Source organism: Brachyhypopomus gauderio, chromosome 4, assembly GCF_052324685.1.
Source record: "Brachyhypopomus gauderio isolate BG-103 chromosome 4, BGAUD_0.2, whole genome shotgun sequence".
Lineage (NCBI taxonomy): Eukaryota > Metazoa > Chordata > Actinopteri > Gymnotiformes > Hypopomidae > Brachyhypopomus > Brachyhypopomus gauderio.
The window spans coordinates 32,209,876-32,232,097 of record NC_135214.1 but is presented as its reverse complement, the minus strand read 5'-3'; the positions used below and the strand labels follow the sequence as shown (position 1 = coordinate 32,232,097).

Sequence of the window (22,222 nt, the reverse complement as noted above, 5' to 3'; positions counted from 1 at the left end):
TCTGCAATAAATTAGCGTATACCCTATTATTGGTTATGATTTTTTAAATTCCTGTTTGATCTTCGGGTCTGGGGTAAAAAGTAAAAAAAATACATAAACATTTTAGGTTTATATACTATATGTGTTTTATACACACACTATGTTTTATACACGCACTCCTTTATAATCGTGTGTCCTGTAATCAATAGATTAAAATAAATACTGCGTCCTGCTTAAAAAACGTGATTTGCATATCTGTCACGTGCTGCATGCAGGCGTGATGTTGGACACGCCCCCACGCGACGCGATGCGATGGCGATGGCGACGGAGAGCGATTTTATCGCTTGGGGCCGAAATCACACGTGCACACGTTAATCCTGGAAGTCATATAGAGCCAAGCCTCTCTCTCACATGCTCAGCGCACTACTCATTCATGTAGTCATTTATACACTTAGAATGTAACGCCTTTGCTTTAATCAGTAGTTAAATCACTTGATACTAAGACTATTTCTATGACTTACCGCACGCGCTGGTAATTAAAGTGACAGGACTGCTGGGACTTTACTGACCTCTGCTGGCGCTTGTGAGCACTGATAGTAAACGCCCTGGTGCAATTCTAGACTGGGCTCTGGATACACTGGCAGCCTATAACCCTTCAGCACTGTTTTTGACTGTCTCTGTGCTTTGTTAGGATCCCACTTACACTCCGCTGGTGGCTATTTGGCAGCAGTTTCTCTGCAATACCTTCCGTCCGATTTTTCATGACTGTCTAGGCTTATTTTAAGCTTTAAATCCACCCCACTAATCATTCAATATGTTTACACACAATTTCAGAGGACATGGGTCATTTTCTGCTTTCCCTTTTGATGAACAGTTAAGTACTAGATGTATTTAGGTATTTAGTGGTCCTAACACTTCTAACTGTCCACTGATGAATGAGAGGTATATAAATCCCCCACTCACCCTGCACCAGGACAGTCTCTTCTTCTTTCTACATTGGGTCATCTACCAAAGGACTGGGAACTTGAGGGTGCTGTGTAGTATTGTAGGTGTTCCCAGGACTGCACTCTTCTGGACGGAGATCTCAGATGTTCTTGGGATCTGCTGGTGCCATTCTCCCAGTTTGGGCCCCTAGTCCTTTGATTACTACAGAAACAGGGGGCAGTCATGTTCTTGGTGTCGTGACCCCCAACTGCTCCCCGGGCGCCAGGCTAAGGCTGCCCACCACTCTGGGCACATGTGCACCACAGGCCCCTATTAATCACTAGTGTGTGTGTGTGTGTGTGTGTGTGTGTGTGTGCGTGTGTGCACCACAGCCCTCTAATAATCACTAGTGTGTGTGTGTGTGTGTGTGTGTGTGTGCACCACAGCCCTCTAGTAATCACTAGTGTGTGTGTGTGTGGCAAAAAGTGGCAACTAAACAACTGTTGCCTTCACCATCTACCATCTTTTCTTAAAGAAAAACTGACTGATTTCAGCACTTCAGGATCACATGGCACACAATACTGGAGAAGGAAAAAAACTGTGTGAAGCTGCAGATTTCTAACTCTCTCTCTAGCAATGCGCATATTTGAAGGATTTACACATCTACGCATCACACAAGATTACATTTTATTTTGTAAAGTTCATTTATACATTTCCCTAAGTAAATAAAAGCAAATACCAATGCAGGTAAACAGAGTCATAGAAACTGGAGTAACTGTGTTGCTTGTGTTAGGTGGAGCCAAACAATAACACATCGTTTAAATACCAGCAAAAAAAGAGATATTAGCACATAGAGAAATTGATGCACAGCAGATGTTAAATTCCCTTTTCCTTTAGACATACAGACTGGACTACTGCAGGAAAAAACAATGTAAACATGGCTCCTCGGTTCATTTTAAATGGTAATAATTGTAAATGCCAACTATACAGAGGACGCCACTGTAATCTGTCAGCCAACACAATTAATGTAGCTTTCGATATGTTTCTATGTTTCTAAACAACATAAATTCCACATCATATCAAGTATTACCAAAATATATATATATATATATATATATATATATAAAAGCAAACTTATTGCTGTGTCTAAAAAGGTGAACTTGTGTAAAATATTTGGGGAAAAGTTATCTAAAAACAAAAATACAATTTTGAACCAGGAACACAATGAGAGCAGATTCCTTTTTCAAAGCAGATGGGATGGCACCTCTGACATCATAGTTACATCACAGCGGTGTCAGTGTGCAGCTACATACCTGCTGTGCCTATTTACGTCTGCATAGCAAGGATGAACACCTTTCGACAGTGCTAGGAGGAATAACACATCGACATCACGAGCGAACTGTGAGTTCTCATATCCCACAAGCCCCTGACGTTGCATAGACTTCACAATTATGCATACTGAATCATTTTCATTTCATCTAAGAGGTTCCTTCATTTCTCCACTATTTCATGGCTTTTTGGAGGAAGGCATTTATATCTTTGACATTTTCACTTGGAAAATAAAATGACAATCTGTCTCTTTACATGCAGAGCACTAAAACTATGTTACTTTGGGGCATAATTAATATAAAAAAAAAAAGATTTGAGTAAATATCTGAAAATATATTTTGCATGGATTCTCACATTCAAGTCATTACACATGCTCCAGAGGAAAACTACAGCAACGGTAGTAACCGAGGCAACATGTACAAATCACTTTCTACAAGTACAGAAGTTGCGGCTACAGCCACCGCCATGCACCTGTGTGTACTGGTGCTCCACGTCATATTATATCTCATAAACAGGCACACGTGGGCACACTGCAGACACAACACAAGCACCTTCAGCATGAGTGACGGGCACGTTCAAGCATCCTTCGTTAAACTTCCCAGTTCTTTAGTGGTGAACCTGCTACTGCATCAGTGAAATACATACGATCTCTATCGAGCAAACTCAACCGGAGAACTACAAGTGGACACGATGGTTTGAGGACGCCTGAGGAGGAAAAAATTTTGGGTCATGTTTCAAAAGGACTACAAATGTCTTAGAGTTGAAGACACCGGGGACGCTTAGACTTAAAGTCCATCGGCTGTCCACACTGCACGTGAGGCTCTGCTCTTAGGGTCGTGCGGATGCCTCTAGAACGAAACCGACAACCCTCAACCACAGCATCCGTCTGACAAACAGGACGTGCGGAACATGATCTAGCAGTTTTGTAATCGCAGATGACGGCCGACCTGCTGACTAGGCAGGATGACCCCGGGGCGCCAACACGCAAACAGTCCTTCAGAGCAGTACGGTTGAGACAGCGTTCAGGAAGACACCACGAAGCTCAGCAGTTCATCTGTGATTCCAAAACCACGGGAGGTTTCTGCCATGGCCCTCGGTCTTTTCATTTACAGCCAACACTACAGGAATATCCCAACGCCAAATCCCAAACCCTTTTTCTGGCAGCTGTAACTCTAACACCATTTAAAATGTGTAGTACTGGGCCACTTCTTTAATGCAGGCCAGGCATGGCCGTTAGACTAGGGTTCACTACACATGTATATAATGAGTTGATAGGGTTAGGGTCACACAAGTTCCATAACACAAACAGTGGCAGAGAGGCAGAGTCAAATGAAGGAGAAGCCAATCAATGAGGAGAGGACAGGGTCAAGTGAGGGGAGACAGGGTCAAGTGAAGAGAGGACAGGGTCAAGTGAAGAGAGGACAGTGTCAAGTGAGGAGAGACAGGGTCAAGTGAGGGCACCTAAACCACCCACGCCTCTACTGACTATAATGCTGTAAACAGAATAAGAATAAACTAGTACGAATGATCACTCTTTCTAGAAATGTGATTGGTGTAAAATGTTCAGAAAAATGAAAATTGCATTCTACCAAAATGGAGCTTTTAAAAAGATGTAATGTAACCACTTTTTAAACGGGGACAGAACAGAATCAGAGTTCTTAGGAAGCCAATGGGTTTTGTAATCCTCTATGCCTTGTTTTCTAAAGCATTTCTTTTTAAAATCTCTTTAACGAACTACGGCCATTTTGAGGTCAGGTGGGCTCGGCTGGGGGAGGGGTCATTTTCAGAAGAGATCAGAAAGTGAAAGCTCATGAGGACACCTGGTTTTCTACCCGTTCCGAATTCCTGGCAGACATTAACAAGTGTGTCCTGGCAGGGCCACCGTGAACACACACGTATGCATGCGCACGCACACCCACGCACCCAGCAGAGCTCACAGAAGCACATAAACGCTGACAGGGAAGTGCACACCGGTGAACAACAGAATACCACAGCACAACACAGCAGCACTTTCCCTTACAATTATGATGAGCTACATGATACAAGGGAAGATTCCATCTAAAATGGCACAGCCGGCTTTGTGAAAATCGGCTCTCCACAAATGTTGTTGTTGTTTTGTGGTTTTTGGCTTTAATGGGACTGGTGCCCAGGGCATGTCCCATCCAACATTCCTCTCCAAACACCAAGAGGATGGCACGCCGTACGTGTCGGCTGGAAAAGTCTTTCGAATAATTACACGTTATGAACATTCCCCCTTCAACACCTGTGGTATTTGTATTTGACAGAGAGTATGAGGGGTACTGTATCAGTATGCCTGGAACTAGACTGCCTGTTTTAACCTTTACAACAATTCAACAAAACACAAAATCATTCAATCAGGTGCTTATTCTGATGCATAATTGTAAAATTGATCATATGTACATGTATTTGCTATATACAGCCTTTTAAAAACAATGCAGTTCATCTCAACAGCGGCGTTCTACTCTGCTGCTGCTCAGCCTGCCGGAGGTCAAGGACCTGGAGAGAATGCCTGGGTCATCTGAGCAGAGATGTGTGTGCCACGCTGTGTGTAGGCGTTTTACAGTAACGCAGTGATGAACATCAGATACTGTGATGCACCTTCCTCGCTGGGGGGGGTGGGTGAGGGGGGGGTAGGTGAGCCGCACCAGCAGGTACAGACACGTCGTCGGTCCGCTCGTTGTCGCTGTGTTCCGGTGACACAGTCCAATCAGGCCAAACACAGCGATAAAACACCGATCGCTTAATCATGTCTGTCACAAGTCCTCTTCCATGCTAAAGCTGCTTCTGCGACTGCTGGTCTTGGAGGCCCCTGGGGAGACGGAGGACAGCAGCGGATCGGCACCCCCTACTGGAGACAGAGCACCGCCGTCGTCCATCAGAATGTCCCCCAGGCCCATGTCTCCCATTAAGGCTGGTCCGAACATGGAGGAGGCGGGGTCATCCAGCTCGCCGAAGCTAAGAGTACCGAGGTCGAGTGGGATGGTCATGGCTTCGCCCACGGGTGAGGCTGAAGGCGGCGGGGAGAGTAGAGTGGAGATGGTGGTCTGGTGGAGCCCTTGTCCACCCAGAGTGAGGAAGGTCTTGGAGAGGGGCTCTGCGCTGCAGTCCAGAGGCGGGACATCCTGCCGCAGATGCTGCTGCCTGTGGGCGGGGTCAGAACCCTGGGAGGAAGCGATGCCATGGACACGAGCCTGCATCTCCAACTCCTGAATGGAAGGAACCAGAGGAAAAAACAAAAACACACAGCGCATTTAATCACATGACACAGGTGCTCAGGGACCAGACCGAATCACAGCCAGAACACCCGAGCTGCCTCGTTTCAGGACACTTTTAGAGATCACGCATTAGTGGCCATCTGTTTGTTTATTTCTATACTCTTAGCACTAAAGGGATAATGCCTACAGAGAGACAGACATTCAGCTGCATCATACAGACTCCTACAGGCACAGAAGCAGACAGAACAAGGACCCTGAAGTAGTGCAGAAACGGTTATAATTTTCTCTTCAGTTACTTATTTGTGGCCTACTTTACGAACAATAAAACAAGATTTTAGAACTGTGCCCATGGATATCTCCCCCATCTGTCTCATGTATCTTATACCAAAGTGTAAGGAACAAAGCCCACGGTGAACAAAGACACCATTTTCAAATAAAACTCCACACATTATTATCCTCAGAAGAAAGTGTGAGTGAAAGGACACTTAGGTGAAGGGAGGGTTGGATGTACCACCTGGGCTTTGACGGCTGTAATCTGAATACCTCTGTTCCACAACGGAAACTTTGAGTTTTCCCAAACAAACAGAGAGATAAAGCATACCAATATCTGGACTGGTTGGTTTTTCTAGGTCGTATCAGGTCGGCGTGGGCGATGTGGGCACGTGTAGGGGGAGGGAGGGGTTTAGGCGTGGCCGGACGGGGCAGGGCTCACCTGTATGCGGAGGAGCAAGCTGCGATTGGTTAGCTCCAGCTTCTTCTGCTTGAGCTCCATCTCCTTGGCCCTCTGCTGCTCCTTCTGCAGCTTGCGGATGTAGTCCACCGACGCCTTCAGGATGGTGCCCTTGTTCCACCGCATCTCACTGTCTCCGCAGCCAATGAGAGAGCACCAAAGGCAGGGGTTACGGGGTCACAGGTTCACGGGGTCACGGGCACACGCACATGCGCAGCAACACCATTTCTCTGAGAGAGCTCCACTAAATCGTAAAGACTACTACAAGGATTACTTGAACTAGTAAACCTTGCACAACTAATTCTGAAAGCAGCAAAATAGAGGCGATACTGACGGGTCGCTGGACTTTGGAACGAGGTCCCCGAGTTCCTTAATGCGGTCGTTGATGTTGAAGCGCCTTCGTCGCTCGACTGTGAAGAGATAAACTCACTTAGCAACAGCTTAGCAACTATTATTGATTGTTGCAGTTTTGCTGAAAGTTGATCGCTCGCTTTACGTTACCAAGGTGACTTACAACTATCAACTCTGCAGAACCTAACAGGTATTAAGTGTAAAATGAATGAGCAAAATGTGTAAAACTGTATAAAATATAAGCATACTCTTCAGAAGTCCTTCATTGGCGAGCCTAATTTCTTGCTGTTGCCTACACAATTATTTCAGCATTTATTATTACATAAAGACCCAATTATTTTTAGTAAAGACCCAATTATTGTTATTATTTTTTAGACCCAATAATACTATTTCTAATTTTTAGCCCTGAACCTGCCTTGGAGTGTTGCCTTGCCCCTGGGAGCTGAGACAGAGCTAGTGTTTGGTAGTGTTGGGAATCGTCCTCTATGTAAAGGCTCTGCCTTTCAAGTACTGGATACTTCATCAATAATTGATTATTGGTTTTACGTAAACAGACTTGATGAGTTTTTGATGGAAACGCCCAATATGTCCTTGGCTGTGTTGGCGATCGGCATTAAGCTGTTACTGTACATAGTTCACAACTTCAATTTTGCACATTAATTGGTTACTAATTAAAACAAAGAGCACAACCTCATTACCAAGCTGGTAGCTGGCCATCAAACCGGTTTGAACTGACATTAGAGGAGCAGTAAAGTTCAGCAACCTCATTGCTAGACTTTAATTATGTAATTAGACTAAATCACATTTAGACTTTAATTACGTTATAGCTGCCCTGTGCCTTCAAACGGGAATGTGGCATTGAAATATGTCAAAATGCAGAACAATCATGCACAAATCTGCAGTAACAATGGAATGTTAGCTAAGTAGCTACCAAGACAACTACATAGTACTACTATGTGTTTTTTAAAGCTTTTTATGAAGGACCATAATACATTAATGTGAAATTAAACTAAGATAATACAGTGGTTATCAGTTGTTATTAATGGAGTAAGTACTTGTATATGTGGTTTTCTTTGGTCGGTTGTGCAACTTTGTTGGTGATTCACAGTGATTTCTGCGAAATTTCTCATAATACTCTATTTGGGTTGTGGCTATGAAAGACCTGTTTTTTCCATGTAACCCCCAACACCTCACCCTTTCTCTTTATCCCAACAAAACTTGGGACACCCTACCCCTAATCATGAACACACAAAAATGAGGGGTAGGACTAAAGTGTTGGGCCAAGTGGACGGTCTAAGGGGTAGGGCTAATTGGTAGAGCTAAGGGGTAGGACTAAGTGTTAGGGCTAAGGTGTAGGGCTAAGGGTTAGGGCTAACGGTTAGGGCTAACGGTTAGGGCTAAGGGTGGTGAAATGGAACCAGGTCTTAGATACCTTTTGACAATCATAAAAATATGTGTATTGAAATTGTCTGACTGCAGTCAGTGATGAGGTCGATATTCACAAGTATGTCCATGGACTAATCAACCCTGAGCAGAACTGGTCAAACCTACTGAGGTTGTGATTGTCCTTTTTCTGCCGGTCCTTAATGATAGCTTTAGCCTCAGCATCTGGAAAACAGCATGGAAAGGTAACACTTAACATGACTAAATGTATGACAAAGGACTGAGATCACACACTTTAATTACTAACTTTAATTACTAACACCACTACCACTGTCTGAACTATTAAACTCCGTCTGCTTTTGTAAAAAGAACTTTAGTAAACAATGCATTCATTTTATAGACAACAGTGTGAGACTACTGATTCAATATTTATGCACTGATCAATATTGTGAAGTGCCAATGACAAAAAGCACAGTGACCCTGCAAAGTACTTCACATAAAGTAATGAGATTACATGCCTATAGCATCCTGAAATGTCAAACCTCAGGAAGGGTTTCACAAAAAAGAGAAACATATCTATATCTATTAATAAATAAATATATAAATAAATGTTTTTAATATATAAATATCTAGACTAAAATGGAAAATATTAAAAATGAACATTGCAGACAGAACAGTTTAAAGAAAAGTGCAGTTTTAGCGCAGAGTTAAACAAAGGCACAAGAAAACAAGAACTTTTCAATTTGGACTTAAAGACGTCAATGTTTAGGGAACATCGATCATTTCCAAGGCAGCTCAGGGACTAAAAAATTGGTTATGAGTTTTGGATCATGGTGCGGTACAAGAAGCTCGGAGTTATATGTTATTCGTAGGTCATTCAGCTAGCACCTGCATTTTGAATTTGCTGGAACTGTTTGTGGTTCTTGGGAAGGCATGTATAAAGGATAAATGTATGGATTAGTTTCTCAATATCCTGCGTAAACGTTAAAACATTGGTATGTTCTTTAGATGGTAAAAGGCTGACTTGACACTGATGTCACTGAGGACTGTGACCGCTGATGTTTCTGACTTGGTTTCAGTCTTCAGGCTCTGGTGTCTAGATGAACTCTGACCTCAGGTCAAACAGTCACCTCTGTCTTTTCTTTATTTAGTTGTGGAAAGCTTCCTCTCATCCAGTTGTTTACTAGCAACATCACAAAGACCCAACAGGACTGTAGAGATTTGATGAGCGAGCCAGAAAAATCTGTATTGCATCTGCACAGCAACGCATATCCCTTTAAGTGGTTTGTAAGGATTTGGCCTACTTAAGGCATGTAGAGATTGAAATTGAGACTGAACGTTCATGACATTCCTACAAAGCCCAGTGAAGCGGACGATGTGGATGCGTCTCGTGCTCCATAGCAGAGACCCGTCTTCTGCGCCCAAGCCCCAACACACTCCCTGTGTGGACCAAACACGATGGAAACAGGAAGCAGAAACAGCAGGAAGCGTGCGACAGAGACTGAGGCTGACTACTCCGACTGACTCAGCCCCAAAAGTGAGGGAGTGGTGCGGTTAAGAAACAAGGAAAAGAGGGGAGGTCAGAGCCAGGCAGTAAAGGCAGAGCGAAGGACACAGAACCGGCTGAGGTACCTGTCATTTCTTGTTTGACATTGTGCAGGTCTGCAGGACAGGAGTTGCTGACTGTGATGGTGGGGGCTGCCATCCCGGCACTGCTGTACACATCCAGGAGATTTCCTGAGACCGGCAGCTGAAACCCACCAATACCAGAATTTTAAAACAGCACCACTCCAGAACATCACCTCATAACCACCTCCCAACCCGTCCCAGAGGCACCAGCATAGCTCCCACACAGACGCCACACAACTACTGAAACTTTCTGAAATATTTTTGCCTAGCCCAAAAATAACAGCGAGTAAAAAGGTTCCTCTTTCCCAGTTCACCCAGTCTGAAGGCATCTTCACCAGAAGGTCCCACTTTCCCAACCTACCCAGTCTGAAGGCATCTTCACCAGAAGGTCCCTCTTTCCCAACCCACCCAGTCTGAAGGTATCTTCACCAGAAGGTCCCTCTTTCCCAGTACACCCAGTCCGAAGGCATCTTCACCAGAAGTCAGACTGTGGCTTGGAAACGAAACAGCGTCAGCGTTCGCTGGGATTGAGGAACCCACCCATGTGTCTCCTGCACTGCCCTTCAGCATTGCTCACACAGAAGGTGCTACAGACATGAGAAACCCAGCTAACTCTTTTGCTCATAGTTGCTCCTACAGATCATTTTCTTGGAATGTAATACAAGGCTGCCATATAAAATGCCTGGGTTTGACATAATTGATTAATTTATGACTTACATCAATTGTTGTAAATAATGGTATCTGTTGTATTGAGTGTTTTGGCCCACCATCCTGGAAACACACCATTTCGTTTTTCTGTACAGTGTTTTTTGTTGTGCAGTGGCACTAAAGCTGACTTGACAATACCAGTCAGTCATCAATCATCTAGTCCACTGTACATAATACAATCTAGCTGGATTTAAAAGCATGCTGCCTTTCTGAACAGCTACGAGGTTTTGCTAACACAGGATCTAGTGAAAAAGAACCCTTAGGAGTGTGTGGCCAGGTGCTGAACTGTGCATTGGAATCAGTTTTGAAATGGAGGAGAACTTATTAAAAATGACAACCTAAAATACAGCATGGCTACAGTGACAGGTTTGGTGTTCTGCACATAACTGCAGTACATAAGTGTGCTTACATACACCTTGGTGTTTTCACTTAAGGCTCAAAGGTTTTCACATTCCCAGTAAGCAGGAAAGTTGTGACAACTAAAATAATATTCATTCACAATTAATTCACAACTTAATATACTACTGTAATTGCTAAGTATAAATTAACATTATTGATTAACTGATAAGTTGTCACATCTTTAGCTTCTTGCTAAAGATGAAGATACAAATGTATTATTCAGTAATCATAAATATAATATCATAAAATTGAATCATAAATATAACCAACCACATTAGGCAAGAATTTCTGCTTTAAAGATTTTGTAAGGAGACACTTAGAGATATGAAAACAGCACATACAAAAATCCGTGGTATTGTAACTTCCTCAATGACATCCTCTTTCTCTCCGAAACCAGAGTTTTGCTTTATGGGGATAGCCATGTGCACGCTAACACTCACCAAGACAATAACTCATTGTCCACGCCAGAAAAAGCAAGTCAATCAACTTCACAACAACTCACTGAACATGTGGATGACTGCCATCAATTTTAGCCAAGCATGCAAACAAGTGTACAATCAGACATCCTTCCCAGTACTCACACGTCTGGCTACAATACGCTGGAACGTTTAGCTGCTCTTAATTCAGAAAATCACACAAGCAAATCTGCAAAATTTACCTCTGTGTTAATCCCTTTCCTGTCATTCTCCGACACTAAAACCAGAATCCTCATCTTCTCCTGCCAACAGCACACGCTTCTTCCTCTTTCCTCGCACAGTTGAAAAAAAAAAAACCCAGAAGAAGAACGTTGAGAATGGGGAAATATCTCTCAAAGGGCAAAAAAAACCCTCCCACTGTTAGCTATCAGTTAAACACACTGGCTTGTGTGTGTGTGTGTGTGTTTCTGACCCCCTCCCTCTGTCACCCAGTACGAGTTCCCCACCCAGCACGGCTCATTGGTAGCCATGTGTCAGAAGTGTATGTTGGTTTCCAGATCAGCAGCAGACTCCAGCAGCTCTTCCAAAAATTCAACTACCATGAGCCAAAAAAATACAAAATAAAAGCCCTAAAATGCCTGGTGGCTGGCTGAGGCTCAGATCCTGTGAGACCAGCCCCGCTGAAGCAGGACTGCACTCACAACCGGTGCTGCCTGTACTACAGTAAAAGCGAAACTGTCTGGAATATCAAGCAGCTCTCAGTAACCAGTAAGCATTCTGTGTAAAAAGGCAAGGCATGTCCTTTATTTACGCAGTCAACTTCACACACAAGTCAGAGTGCTTTACAAATAAAACTACAAAGAAATAATAGGAAATATTCATTAAATAGAAAATAATAATTTAAACATTTTTAAATTAAATGAATTAAAAACAAATAGAATCAAACAAAAAGGACAAAATTCAATTAAGACAAATTAAAAGCACAATGCCACTTAGTTTTAGTAGGTGACCTCTACCACCAGGTCCACCTGAGACCACTACCACCAGGGTCACCTGAGACCACTACCACCAGGGTCACCTGAGACCTCTACCACCAGGGTCACCTGAGACCTCTACCACCAGGGTCACCTGAGACCACTACCACCAGGGTCACCTGAGACCACTACCACCAGGGTCACCTGAGACCTCTACCACCAGGTCCACCTGAGACCTCTACCACCAGGGTCACCTGAGACCTCTACCACCAGGTCCACCTGAGACCACTACGACCAGGTCCACCTGAGACCACTACCACCAGGTCCACCTGAGACCACTACCACCAGGGTCACCTGAGACCTCTACCACCAGGTCCACCTGAGACCACTACCACCAGGTCCACCTGAGACCACTACCACCAGGGTCACCTGAGACCTCTACCACAATCTCTGACTTCTGCCCACTCTGCATGAGAAGTCAAATGATAAGACAGTTGAAATGCGAAGTCTTACACTGTGAAGGCCCAAACCACTGAGACAGACGTAGGGACATTACTGGGACTTTACTGGAACAGGTAGACATACCGTGTTGGGAAGCTGCAGGCCGGAGTCGATCAGCGTGGTCACAAACTCATCGTTCAGGCTGGATTCCAGGCTGATGAGGTCATCGATGACGTCTTCAATCTGCACATTAATGAAGAAAACAAAAAACTATTTGAGGGAAAAAAAAAGCAGACAAAAGCAGAAACAGAGAGTCTCTGCTAGCAGTCAGCCCCATGCACTTAAACGCCAACGCAATCCCACCAACGACCCGCCTAAGGCCCTCACGACAGTGGCGGGCGCAAGACAAAAACGCCACGGGACCTCAGAGAAGGTGCACTTCATGGTGTGTTCGTCCGGCGGACGGGAGCAACGAAGACACTACTGCTCGGACTGATGCAGGTTCTGCTGGGGTAGAGTGATCGGAACGGAGTCACAACCTGCCTCTGTCGCCGTGACAGCCAAGCCCACAGTGTGTGCTAAGCGTGCAGGGGTCCGTCGGGCTGCTGGTGTGATATTTACCAGCACAATGCTGCACTACGCAGCGGGAGCAGGAGACTGCCCGGCTAACTTGACGAGGACCTGACAAAGCACGCTCTTGGGTTTACACAGGGGACCGATGACACTTAAGAGGAGCAGGGTCATAACTGCGCTGAGGTAAACATGCTAGTTTTAAAACATCTAATTTTAAAGCTTCGCCGTATTCTCCAGCACCGGACTAGTAAACAGAGCTGGAGTTACAAAGTCTACAAAGCACACCAGCCTTGTCTGCAGACCCCCGGTGCTACCCCACGGCACCACTGGACATGGTCAGTTGTGAAATTTTCCTTCATTTACAGCTCAAACCTGGCGTTATTTTTAAGGAACTGGCGAGTTGAAACATCAGCATTTTGCTGTTCTTTTCCACAGTAGCGAGTCATCAGTGGTTTCGCAAATAAGGAATCACGTCCCTGGACTTGAGCTAATGAACTAGAACCAGTTCACAATAGGACCTTAATAGGATCTTATGAAAAGATCACCTCCAAGCCATTCTTAACTAATCTCCAAATGTTTTCATATGCTTCCCCAGAGAAATCAAGGCACCCAAAACCTTGAAAGGTATTTAAAGATATCTCTGAATTCCAGTACAGTCAAATGCATAGCAGTCCTTTCATATTTTAGATGTCTGTCTTTCATGGCATTCAAGCTAAATGTTAACACTACCACTGAGTCCTTCTGCTCCTCATTGGGTGTAACTGCAGTCCCGCCCACCTACTATGACGGCACTGGCCAAGAGTCTAAATAATATCTCAGGGACTTCTAATATGAAGGACGTGTCTTCTGGACCCTCTGTGACTGACTGTCTGTCTCTCGTTGAAATGGCATTAACACTTGTGCAACAACTGCTCTGCGACCAGGAGCGTTCTGGCAAAGCTAGGCGTGTCTGGTCTCGCCTTTATTACTCACTGTGAACAGGGTTAATCATATCATGAATGAATCCATACTGCTACGTTAAAGACAAGGAAGGTCTAAAACAAATATGAGTTTTATTATGGCTTTTGTGCCAGAAAGCAGGAAAACATTCTTTCCTCTGTTTAAACCTGTCAGTGCCGAGCCAGAGATGAGACGTAAAGTCAAGACGACCGAGGGACGGACATCCCCAAAGCGAGGTGCTGTGTGAGGGACAGAGAAATTGTGGCCCGTGCCGCAGCCCGGCGGCCCGTGCTGGATTGGGTCTTACCTCCTCTTTGTTCGGACCAAGGCTGAGCACGGCTAAGGGGCTGCTTGGAGTGCTGCTGTTGGCCGGAGCCAGCTTGGGGGCGGAGCCTGCCTGCGGCGAGGAGGATGCGGCCAGCGTCTGGTTGGACGCCTTGTTGCCAAGCGTGTGGGAGAGGTACTGCTTCACCTGCTGCCTCTGAGCCTGCTGGATGTGGTACTTGGTGGGGTTCTCCAGGTGAGTCTGGACCTGCAGAGACACATAGCAGGAACACATCCTTGCAATTGTGGGTATTTCAAACATTTATCTTCACTGCTGATCAAGAATTCTTGTATTTGTCATGCTAATCATGACTGCACTAAAAAACACCCCAATTCCCACAGTTATACATCACCAAACTATTATTTTTATTCATAATCTAAAACCAGATCTAAAAGGTCAAGGTCTACTACAGCATTTATACATACCACACTTAAAACAATGTGGTGGTGTTACTGGAAACACCGGTGAAATGTTCTCAGAACTGATCCGTGTGTTTTCCCTGCTCTGCTGGGAATCAGCCCCACCCTCCTCCTACCTTCAGCACTTCCACGGGGACCTGCGTGGGCGTAGGGCGACCCGACGGCAGGGTGGAGGTGACGGAGATGGCGGGCGAGGCGTCGGCGGGGCGTAGCTGGGCGCTGGAGGCGTGTTGCTGGGCTTCTCTGCGCTCCTGGTCCTGGGCCTGCTGCCTCATCAACTCCTGCCTCATCAACACCCGTGACGTCATGGCGGAGGAGACCGGGCTGGACACACACACGGCCGGGGCTGCCGGGTCACTAGGAGGGGGGCAGGAGCAGAAAATCCGCTTCAGGGTGAGGAGATACACCAGCACCTTTAATAGCAACTCCATTAGTGCCAAGCTGCTTCACCAGGGTGATGCCAACATGTCGGCTATAATTCCACAGCACCTCACAACATATATAGAGTCAGCTTGCCTTTGTCAATATAACTCTATTCCAGTATAACTCTATGAATGTCCCAGAGCTGAATTCGTTCCTTAAGATGTTTAATAAATATTAAATTAGACCAGTTAGAGTAAACCACTGAGTACTGATTGGTGAGTCAAGATTTTTTTTAGTTTGTAATGCAAGCTTGTGAATGGCAATACATAAGTCAAAATGATTGTTGTTGTTATTAAAGCAGCCTAACTACCACAAACCAACAAAGCAAACATAGAAAGAGACAAGTAAACAGTGTAAAGAAGTGAAAACATACAGAAGTTGTACTCCAACGGCACACTATACGCTAGTGTAATCCCCACGCAGAGCACACCTCTACTTATGACACTTACACAAAGTCTACGTTTAACTGCACAGTAAAACTGTAATGAGACACTGCAGAAGAGAATCATCTTCTGGGGCCAGATACCATCAAGAACAAATTATGATTTACCTTTTGGCTGGGAATTACATTGTTCTAATGGATGGAGAAAAGGAGATTATTTACTTTGTGTCTGATCACATCACTTTGAGTACATGCTGTTGAACATCAGAAGGCAGAAGGCAATTTTTCATGAATAAATCCTGCAGAAACAACAATAAAGCTAAGATGGCTGAAAGGTTTTCCCACGAAAGTCCCTCACACCTCTTCCCAGCATACCCCAAATATCTGCTGAGTCACTGTGGGAACTCCCAGAGCAGCCAGCGGCATCAACAACATGCAGTCTGTCTCTCCCTGTCTGACTCTCTCTATCTGTCTCTCTCTATCTGTATACATCTCTCCCTGTCAGTCTCGCTTTCTGTCTGTCTCTCTGTATATATCTCTCTCCCTGTCTGTCTCTCTGTATATATCTCTCTCCCTGTCTGTCTCTCTTTCTGTATCTCTCTCTATTGCTATCTCTCCCTGTCTGTCTGTCACTCTGTATATATCTCTCCCTGTCTGTCTCTCTTTCTGTCTGTCTGTCTCTCTCTGTATATATCTGTCTCCCTGTCTGTGTCTCTTTCTGCATCTCTCTCTATCTCTCACTGTCTGTCTGTCTGTCTGTCTGTCTGTTTCTCTCTCTGCTTATAGGGCCAAAGGGCAGAGTACCATACAGATGGCAGCGGCTGTGAGAGAGGTCAGCACATGCACCCAGGGCCCTCTCCTGACCCCATAACCTCCGAAAGATGTTTAGCTGTGCAACCCTGCAGTCAATGTGGTGCAGCCAAAGGCTGAGCTGTACTGCACCCCATCTAGGAGAGCAAACTCCTGACAGGGCTGCATCAAGAGAGCAGGTAGACACAGGCACAGGAGAACAGGTAGACACAGGCACAGGAGAGCAGGTAGACACAGGCACAGGAGAGCAGGTAGACACAGGCACAGGAGAGCAGGTAGACACAGGCACAGGAGAACAGGTAGACACAGGCACAGGAGAACAAGTAGACACAGGCACAGGAGAACAGGTAGACACAGGCACAGGAGAGCAGGTGGACACAGGCACAGGAGAGCAGGTAGACACAGGCACAGGAGAGCAGGTAGACACAGGCACAGGAGAGCAGGTAGACACAGGCACAGGAGAACAGGTAGACACAGGCACAGGAGAGCAGGTAGACACAGGCACAGGAGAACAGGTAGACACAGGCACAGGAGAACAAGTAGACACAGGCACAGGAGAGCAGGTAGACACAGGCACAGGAGAGCAGGTAGACACAGGCACAGGAGAACAGGTAGACACAGGCACAGGAGAACAAGTAGACACAGGCACAGGAGAACAGGTAGACACAGGCACAGGAGAGCAGGTGGACACAGGCACATGAGAACAGGTAGACACAGGCACAGGAGAACAGGTAGACACAGGCACAGGAGAGCAGGTAGACACAGGCACAGGAGAACAGGTAGACACAGGCACAGGAGAGCAGGTAGACACAGGCACAGGAGAGCAGGTAGACACAGGCACAGGAGAACAGGTAGACACAGGCACAGGAGAACAGGTAGACACAGGCACAGGAGAGCAGGTAGACACAGGCACACAGGCTCCCCAAACTGAGTCACTGGAAAATTGTGGAAAGCATGCACATATTCCAAAGTAAACAGCTCTCCGTTTCACTGCTGATCTGATTACCATCTAAAACAAAGACAATGATGGACATTCAGTACTGGATAATGAGCTGGGGGGGGGGGGGTGCTAAGGGGAATTGGGAGGTGGGGGGTAGGGAAGGGGGGAGTATCTCTCATCAAAAGACACAGTGAGTAATGGGCTATCTAGTCCTTCTCTGAATCAACACTACAAACTAAAGAACAAACTCTTGATCATTTTCGGCGCAATCGACTATCGTTACACCAAGGGAGTTCCTGGGCTTTGAGGTCCGGTATGTAGGTGGACCTTGACTCCATGGTTGAGTTTGGGTGGATTATTGGCTTATCTGGTTACGAGTGAGTACATTTGGATTTGAGATTAGAAGGTTTGGTTCAATGGGTTTCAGTAGAGCTGAACATTTTTACAAACAAATAAACAGACATGCAATTGTTTTCGAGACAGTGCTGCTGCATCTGTGAAGTTGCAAATGTAACTGAGAAGCCTCCAAGAACAGCTGAGAATGATCTGTGAACTACAACAGTCACACTGTAATTACCGTCTTATCCGAGGTGGTGCTGGCATGTGTCTGATCTCACCTGATTGTGATGGGCTGACTCTTCAGCTGATAGAACGTTTCTGAATCAGACGCGAGGATGCCTTCCACCTCGATGTCAGCCACGATCCCGGACTCTGGTAAAAGGGGCTCCACACTGAGATAAGAAGAACAGCACCAGGATGAAATATTTTTTAACCTTTGAAAAAAGAAACATCTCTCAGAAGTGGACAAGCCTGCACAGAAACCAGCCCGCCAGAGAAAACCAGTCAGGGTGACTGGGAAGGTCATCAAGGTGGTAGGCCATGAAGCTAGAGAATCTCTTTGAACTCGACCTAAAGCACTGCTGAGCTACTCTGGCTTGGCTCACATGTAGAGATGCCGCCTTGTCTTAAATGGATGGATGGATGCTGGTGGACCACATCAGCCCCCCACCACCCCCAATCTCCCAAATACAGAATCAACAGACTAGATTTCTCCCTCCACTGAGCATAAGAAAAACATTTAGGCTATCCAACTGTTTAGAATGACAAATATGCCATGTATTGGATATGGAAATGGTTATACGATCACGTTTTAAAAGATTAACAGAGCATTGCTTTATATTATGTGATGTGTGTCAAATACTTAAAATGGTTCAAAGTCTGCTTACTCTACAATGAACGTGTCGCCCGAAAGTGAACACAACCTCAGGACTAATAACCAAACGCGCCACGCACGATTACAGGATTACAAGTGTCAGCAAAACCTACCTTCAGATCCGATGGGTATGAAGACGTGGGCCACCCCAACGGATTTACGGTTAATACACAAAAAATATGCATATAAATATCATCCGCGTTAAGGGTGTACGAGAATGTGGGTTATCCGAGTGATGGGAACTAAACGTCATTCCAGTTCCGGTTATCCTACGACAAATTCGTACTCATGAATTTAATCCGCAGTGAAGAAGTCAACGTCTTGATCCTAAAACACCGGTTAGGAAGTGAAGCGTCGCTCTCTCTCCCGTGTGTTTTGGTTATAGTCCAGAGACAAATTGTGCCATGATGACACTAGCACTCCAACAGCCTGACCAGTTTCTCCTGAGATGAGATGGCAAAGGCATCTTGACTAGAATACTAGATTTCAAAAGCGGAAAAATCTCAAATTACAAGGATTCCTGCGGTCCTGTAAAGTCCGCTTTTAACCGAGTTACGCACCACCAAGCAGCGCTCGGTATTTACCCCAAAATAGGAAGCTGTGTCAAAACCGTAACATACCGTTGTCACCGCTAGAGGGAGCACCTGCATCACCACAAGGCACACTGAAGTTAAGAAAGATCTTTCTCTTCAAGTAATAAGTGGTGATTTCATCGTAACTTAAATCTAACGATTATATTTTAAACTCTAGTAACATAAGAAAACTGTAAAACAAACCCAGATAAGAAATGGCACCTTTTAAAATATTTGCCTGATTTCACTGACAACTACATACAGCAACCATTGTGTCACAAAGTGTGCGAGAAACTAAATGGGGTTCCCCTTCCTAAACTGAAACTACTTTAACAGAAAACCCACAACAAAATAAGAGTACACCTTTGCACCTATGCAAGTGAATTCATGTTATTACTAGGTCATACATGAGTTATTTCTAGTAATACAGAATAATACAGGGATGGGGAATAAAGTACATATGGCACTGGCTCTGAGAGGGAAACCCATCTGGTGAAAATTTTATATGAAATCAGCAATAAACAGATGGACAGAACTAAAAAGCCCAGTCATATAGAGGAGCAAGAGGCTAATATTAAAATCCTGGCAATGAAGGGGATGTATGTTATGAGAAAATGTTGAGAAAGGTCTTGAACATAAGGCAGATTTAGATCACAAAAACAAGATAAAGAATTGATGGCCTGTCAGGCAATGTATCTGTCAAAAAGACAAATAGGGCGGGTTCATTTTATTTTAGACTACGCTGTTTTTCAGATGTTTTCTTTCTTGTGGCGAATGTATCTGACAAATTTCCTGAGACCAAAAAAACTCTGACTGGACTCAGCAGTTCTCCATCTTCTATTCATTTAAATAAAGGTCACACTGGAAAGCAAAGGTGTCAAATCTGCTGAGTCACTTCCTGTGGAATCCCAGTTCTGGATGGCAGTAGTAAAATGGAGGCCATACGCTCAACAGAGCTCACATTTCAGAGAAAGACACGTGTCCACTCTGAAACACCTCATCAGTTTTTGATTCCAAGAAGTGAAAGTCTGAGGTTTTGACGTTCAAAGGCACAACGTAGCATTCTGGCCGCAGCAAAACAGCAGAGTGTGTAATTCACACACACTCACTTCACAATTCAGGATAACCCACACAAACGCACTGTTAGCTGGTTTGTCCTTCTGATGCTCAATACCTCAAAGACCAACTCTAACGTTGAAACTTCTAATATTTGGGAATATTTTCTGGGTGTTTCAACTTCATGAGCATGTTAATGAAACCACAATATGACATGTCTGCACCAGAGTGACTGTGTCATTACAAGGTTCTACAAATTACATTACTAAGCTTTGACTTTCATTAAACACTATGTATGTTAATATCATACACAGTACATCTGCCTTGCGGAGACAAGTAGGACTACCCAACAAGCCCCTTAATAATAAGAACTGGAGGAGAGACTGAAATCTAGTAGATATTTAAAGATTTACCAGCTTATGTGTGTTGACTAAAATGGTTTTCCATAAACAGTAGTTCTGGTCTGTAATCCCTCCCAATGATATGCTTTATCAACTAGCGCAAACAGCTTGTCTGCATACATGAGTGAAAGCACTGTGTAGATTCACTGAGGAAAAGTGACAAATGACTATATCAGCTCTCAAATCCTGTGTCTCTGCACAAACCAAACTCCTTTTTCCAGTAAAGAAGCGCTTACTCTGCATTCTGCTGGATGACTTATCAATGGGTCACAAAGGAATAAAGTTGCAAGGTCTGCAAGTTAGTCAGATGAGGTAGTGTGACAGGCGTCAGATCAACAACCAGATCAAACTGCTCTCTTATAAAAACATTATTAAACTAGAGGCCTTAAAAGGAGTCAGGTGCACCAGTCAAGATCTAGAAATGCCTTTAGCAAAGCTTCAGAGCTGCAGTACACGCGTCTGATGTCATTTTCAAAAAGTAGGTTCACTTTTGAACTGTGTTGCAAGCAGTCAGACAACAAAGTTGTTATCTTCAAATGTTAAAAAGATACATTTAAGTCTTTGGCCTATCTACGGCCCCAAATATTCACATCACTCAGTAAAATCAGGTATCATGTCATAACAGGCCGTGCAAATTAAATGTTATCTTTACATTACTGTGTAACATTTTAAGCACAAGATACACGTTAGCGACTCTGAATTTTCAGTACAGGAAAGAGAAACAGTTGAAGATGCAACTTAACTGAATACAATGCATGCTGTAATGTGGTCCTAAAACATGTCAACAACAACAGCAACAACAACACAGCGGTCTGCAGACTCACCTGATGAGATTAACGGATTCAGCAGTGGAATCAAGAATCACGAAGACTGTCTGCTGTTCGTGAGGAGCTCGCTGCCCGGCCTGGACTGTCTGACTCATGCTCTTCTGTGGAAACCAAGACTCCGACATTCCCTTTCCTTCTCTGTGCTCCTGTTTCGTGACAGCCGAACCAGACATTTCTGGAGTTGGGTGAGGTCTCAGTGGGAAACGGTGTATTATCTTGCATACAGTGGCGACGCACTGTTGTCGTCCTGAGCTAAATGCAATGACCGGGCGTCGGTAAAGATCCGCGTGTTGTGACTGGCTAGCTTTGCTTTCATAAGAGTTTGTTCAGATGACTCGGAAGAAAAGCATCCAGAAGTAGCGACCAGTCCAGCTAACCAACTGGAGCGGCTTTGGAACAGGAAAACCCCGAAGTGACGTTGCTTCGAGATGGCCGATCGGCAGATGTTTGACAGACAGAGACGTGGTCCAATGGCCGTGCTCTACGACCGGGACTTATTATCTTCTGTCCAATAGTGCCACGAGAGGAAATTCTTGTTTACTTGCATAGATGGCCCAGCTTTGATACTGTTTTACCACCAGTTTCATCATCCTTCTGATCATCTTAGATCACTATTATTTACTTAAACGTGTGAAGAAACATTTTTTTCAGAATACAAAATATTTAAGCAGTTTTCTTAAGTAATTATTAGCTATTAAACATGTACATGTGTAAGATACTTTTACCTTCTGATTTTACAGTAATTTAACGTGTTTTGACATGGTGTTAGTTTATGACTAAACTAACCAGTTTATGACTGGTTATTTGCACAACATATATTTTCCCCATATTTGATATTTTTGT

At 44.6% G+C, this 22,222-nt stretch overlaps 1 protein-coding gene across 2 annotated transcripts; it reads right to left on the bottom strand.

The window, feature by feature from the left end:
• Positions 1 to 1,567: 1,567 nt before the first annotated feature.
• tfe3a (transcription factor binding to IGHM enhancer 3a) lies at positions 1,568 to 21,808 on the bottom strand. 2 transcript variants are annotated; one of them, XM_077004014.1, is made up of 10 exons: positions 21,377 to 21,808; positions 17,928 to 18,041; positions 14,872 to 15,112; positions 14,319 to 14,543; positions 12,644 to 12,742; positions 9,565 to 9,682; positions 8,101 to 8,157; positions 6,533 to 6,608; positions 6,181 to 6,328; positions 1,568 to 5,459 (listed from the first exon to the last, which is right to left on the bottom strand). In XM_077004014.1, the coding sequence occupies exons 1-10, from the start codon at positions 21,550 to 21,552 to the stop codon at positions 5,007 to 5,009; spliced, it is 1,707 nt and encodes a 568-aa protein (XP_076860129.1). In that variant the 5' UTR covers positions 21,553 to 21,808; the 3' UTR covers positions 1,568 to 5,006. The 2 variants fall into 2 exon arrangements, with proteins under 2 accessions (XP_076860129.1, XP_076860130.1); XM_077004015.1 differs by lacking the exon at positions 21,377 to 21,808 and adding an exon at positions 18,637 to 19,099.
• Positions 21,809 to 22,222: the final 414 nt, after the last annotated feature.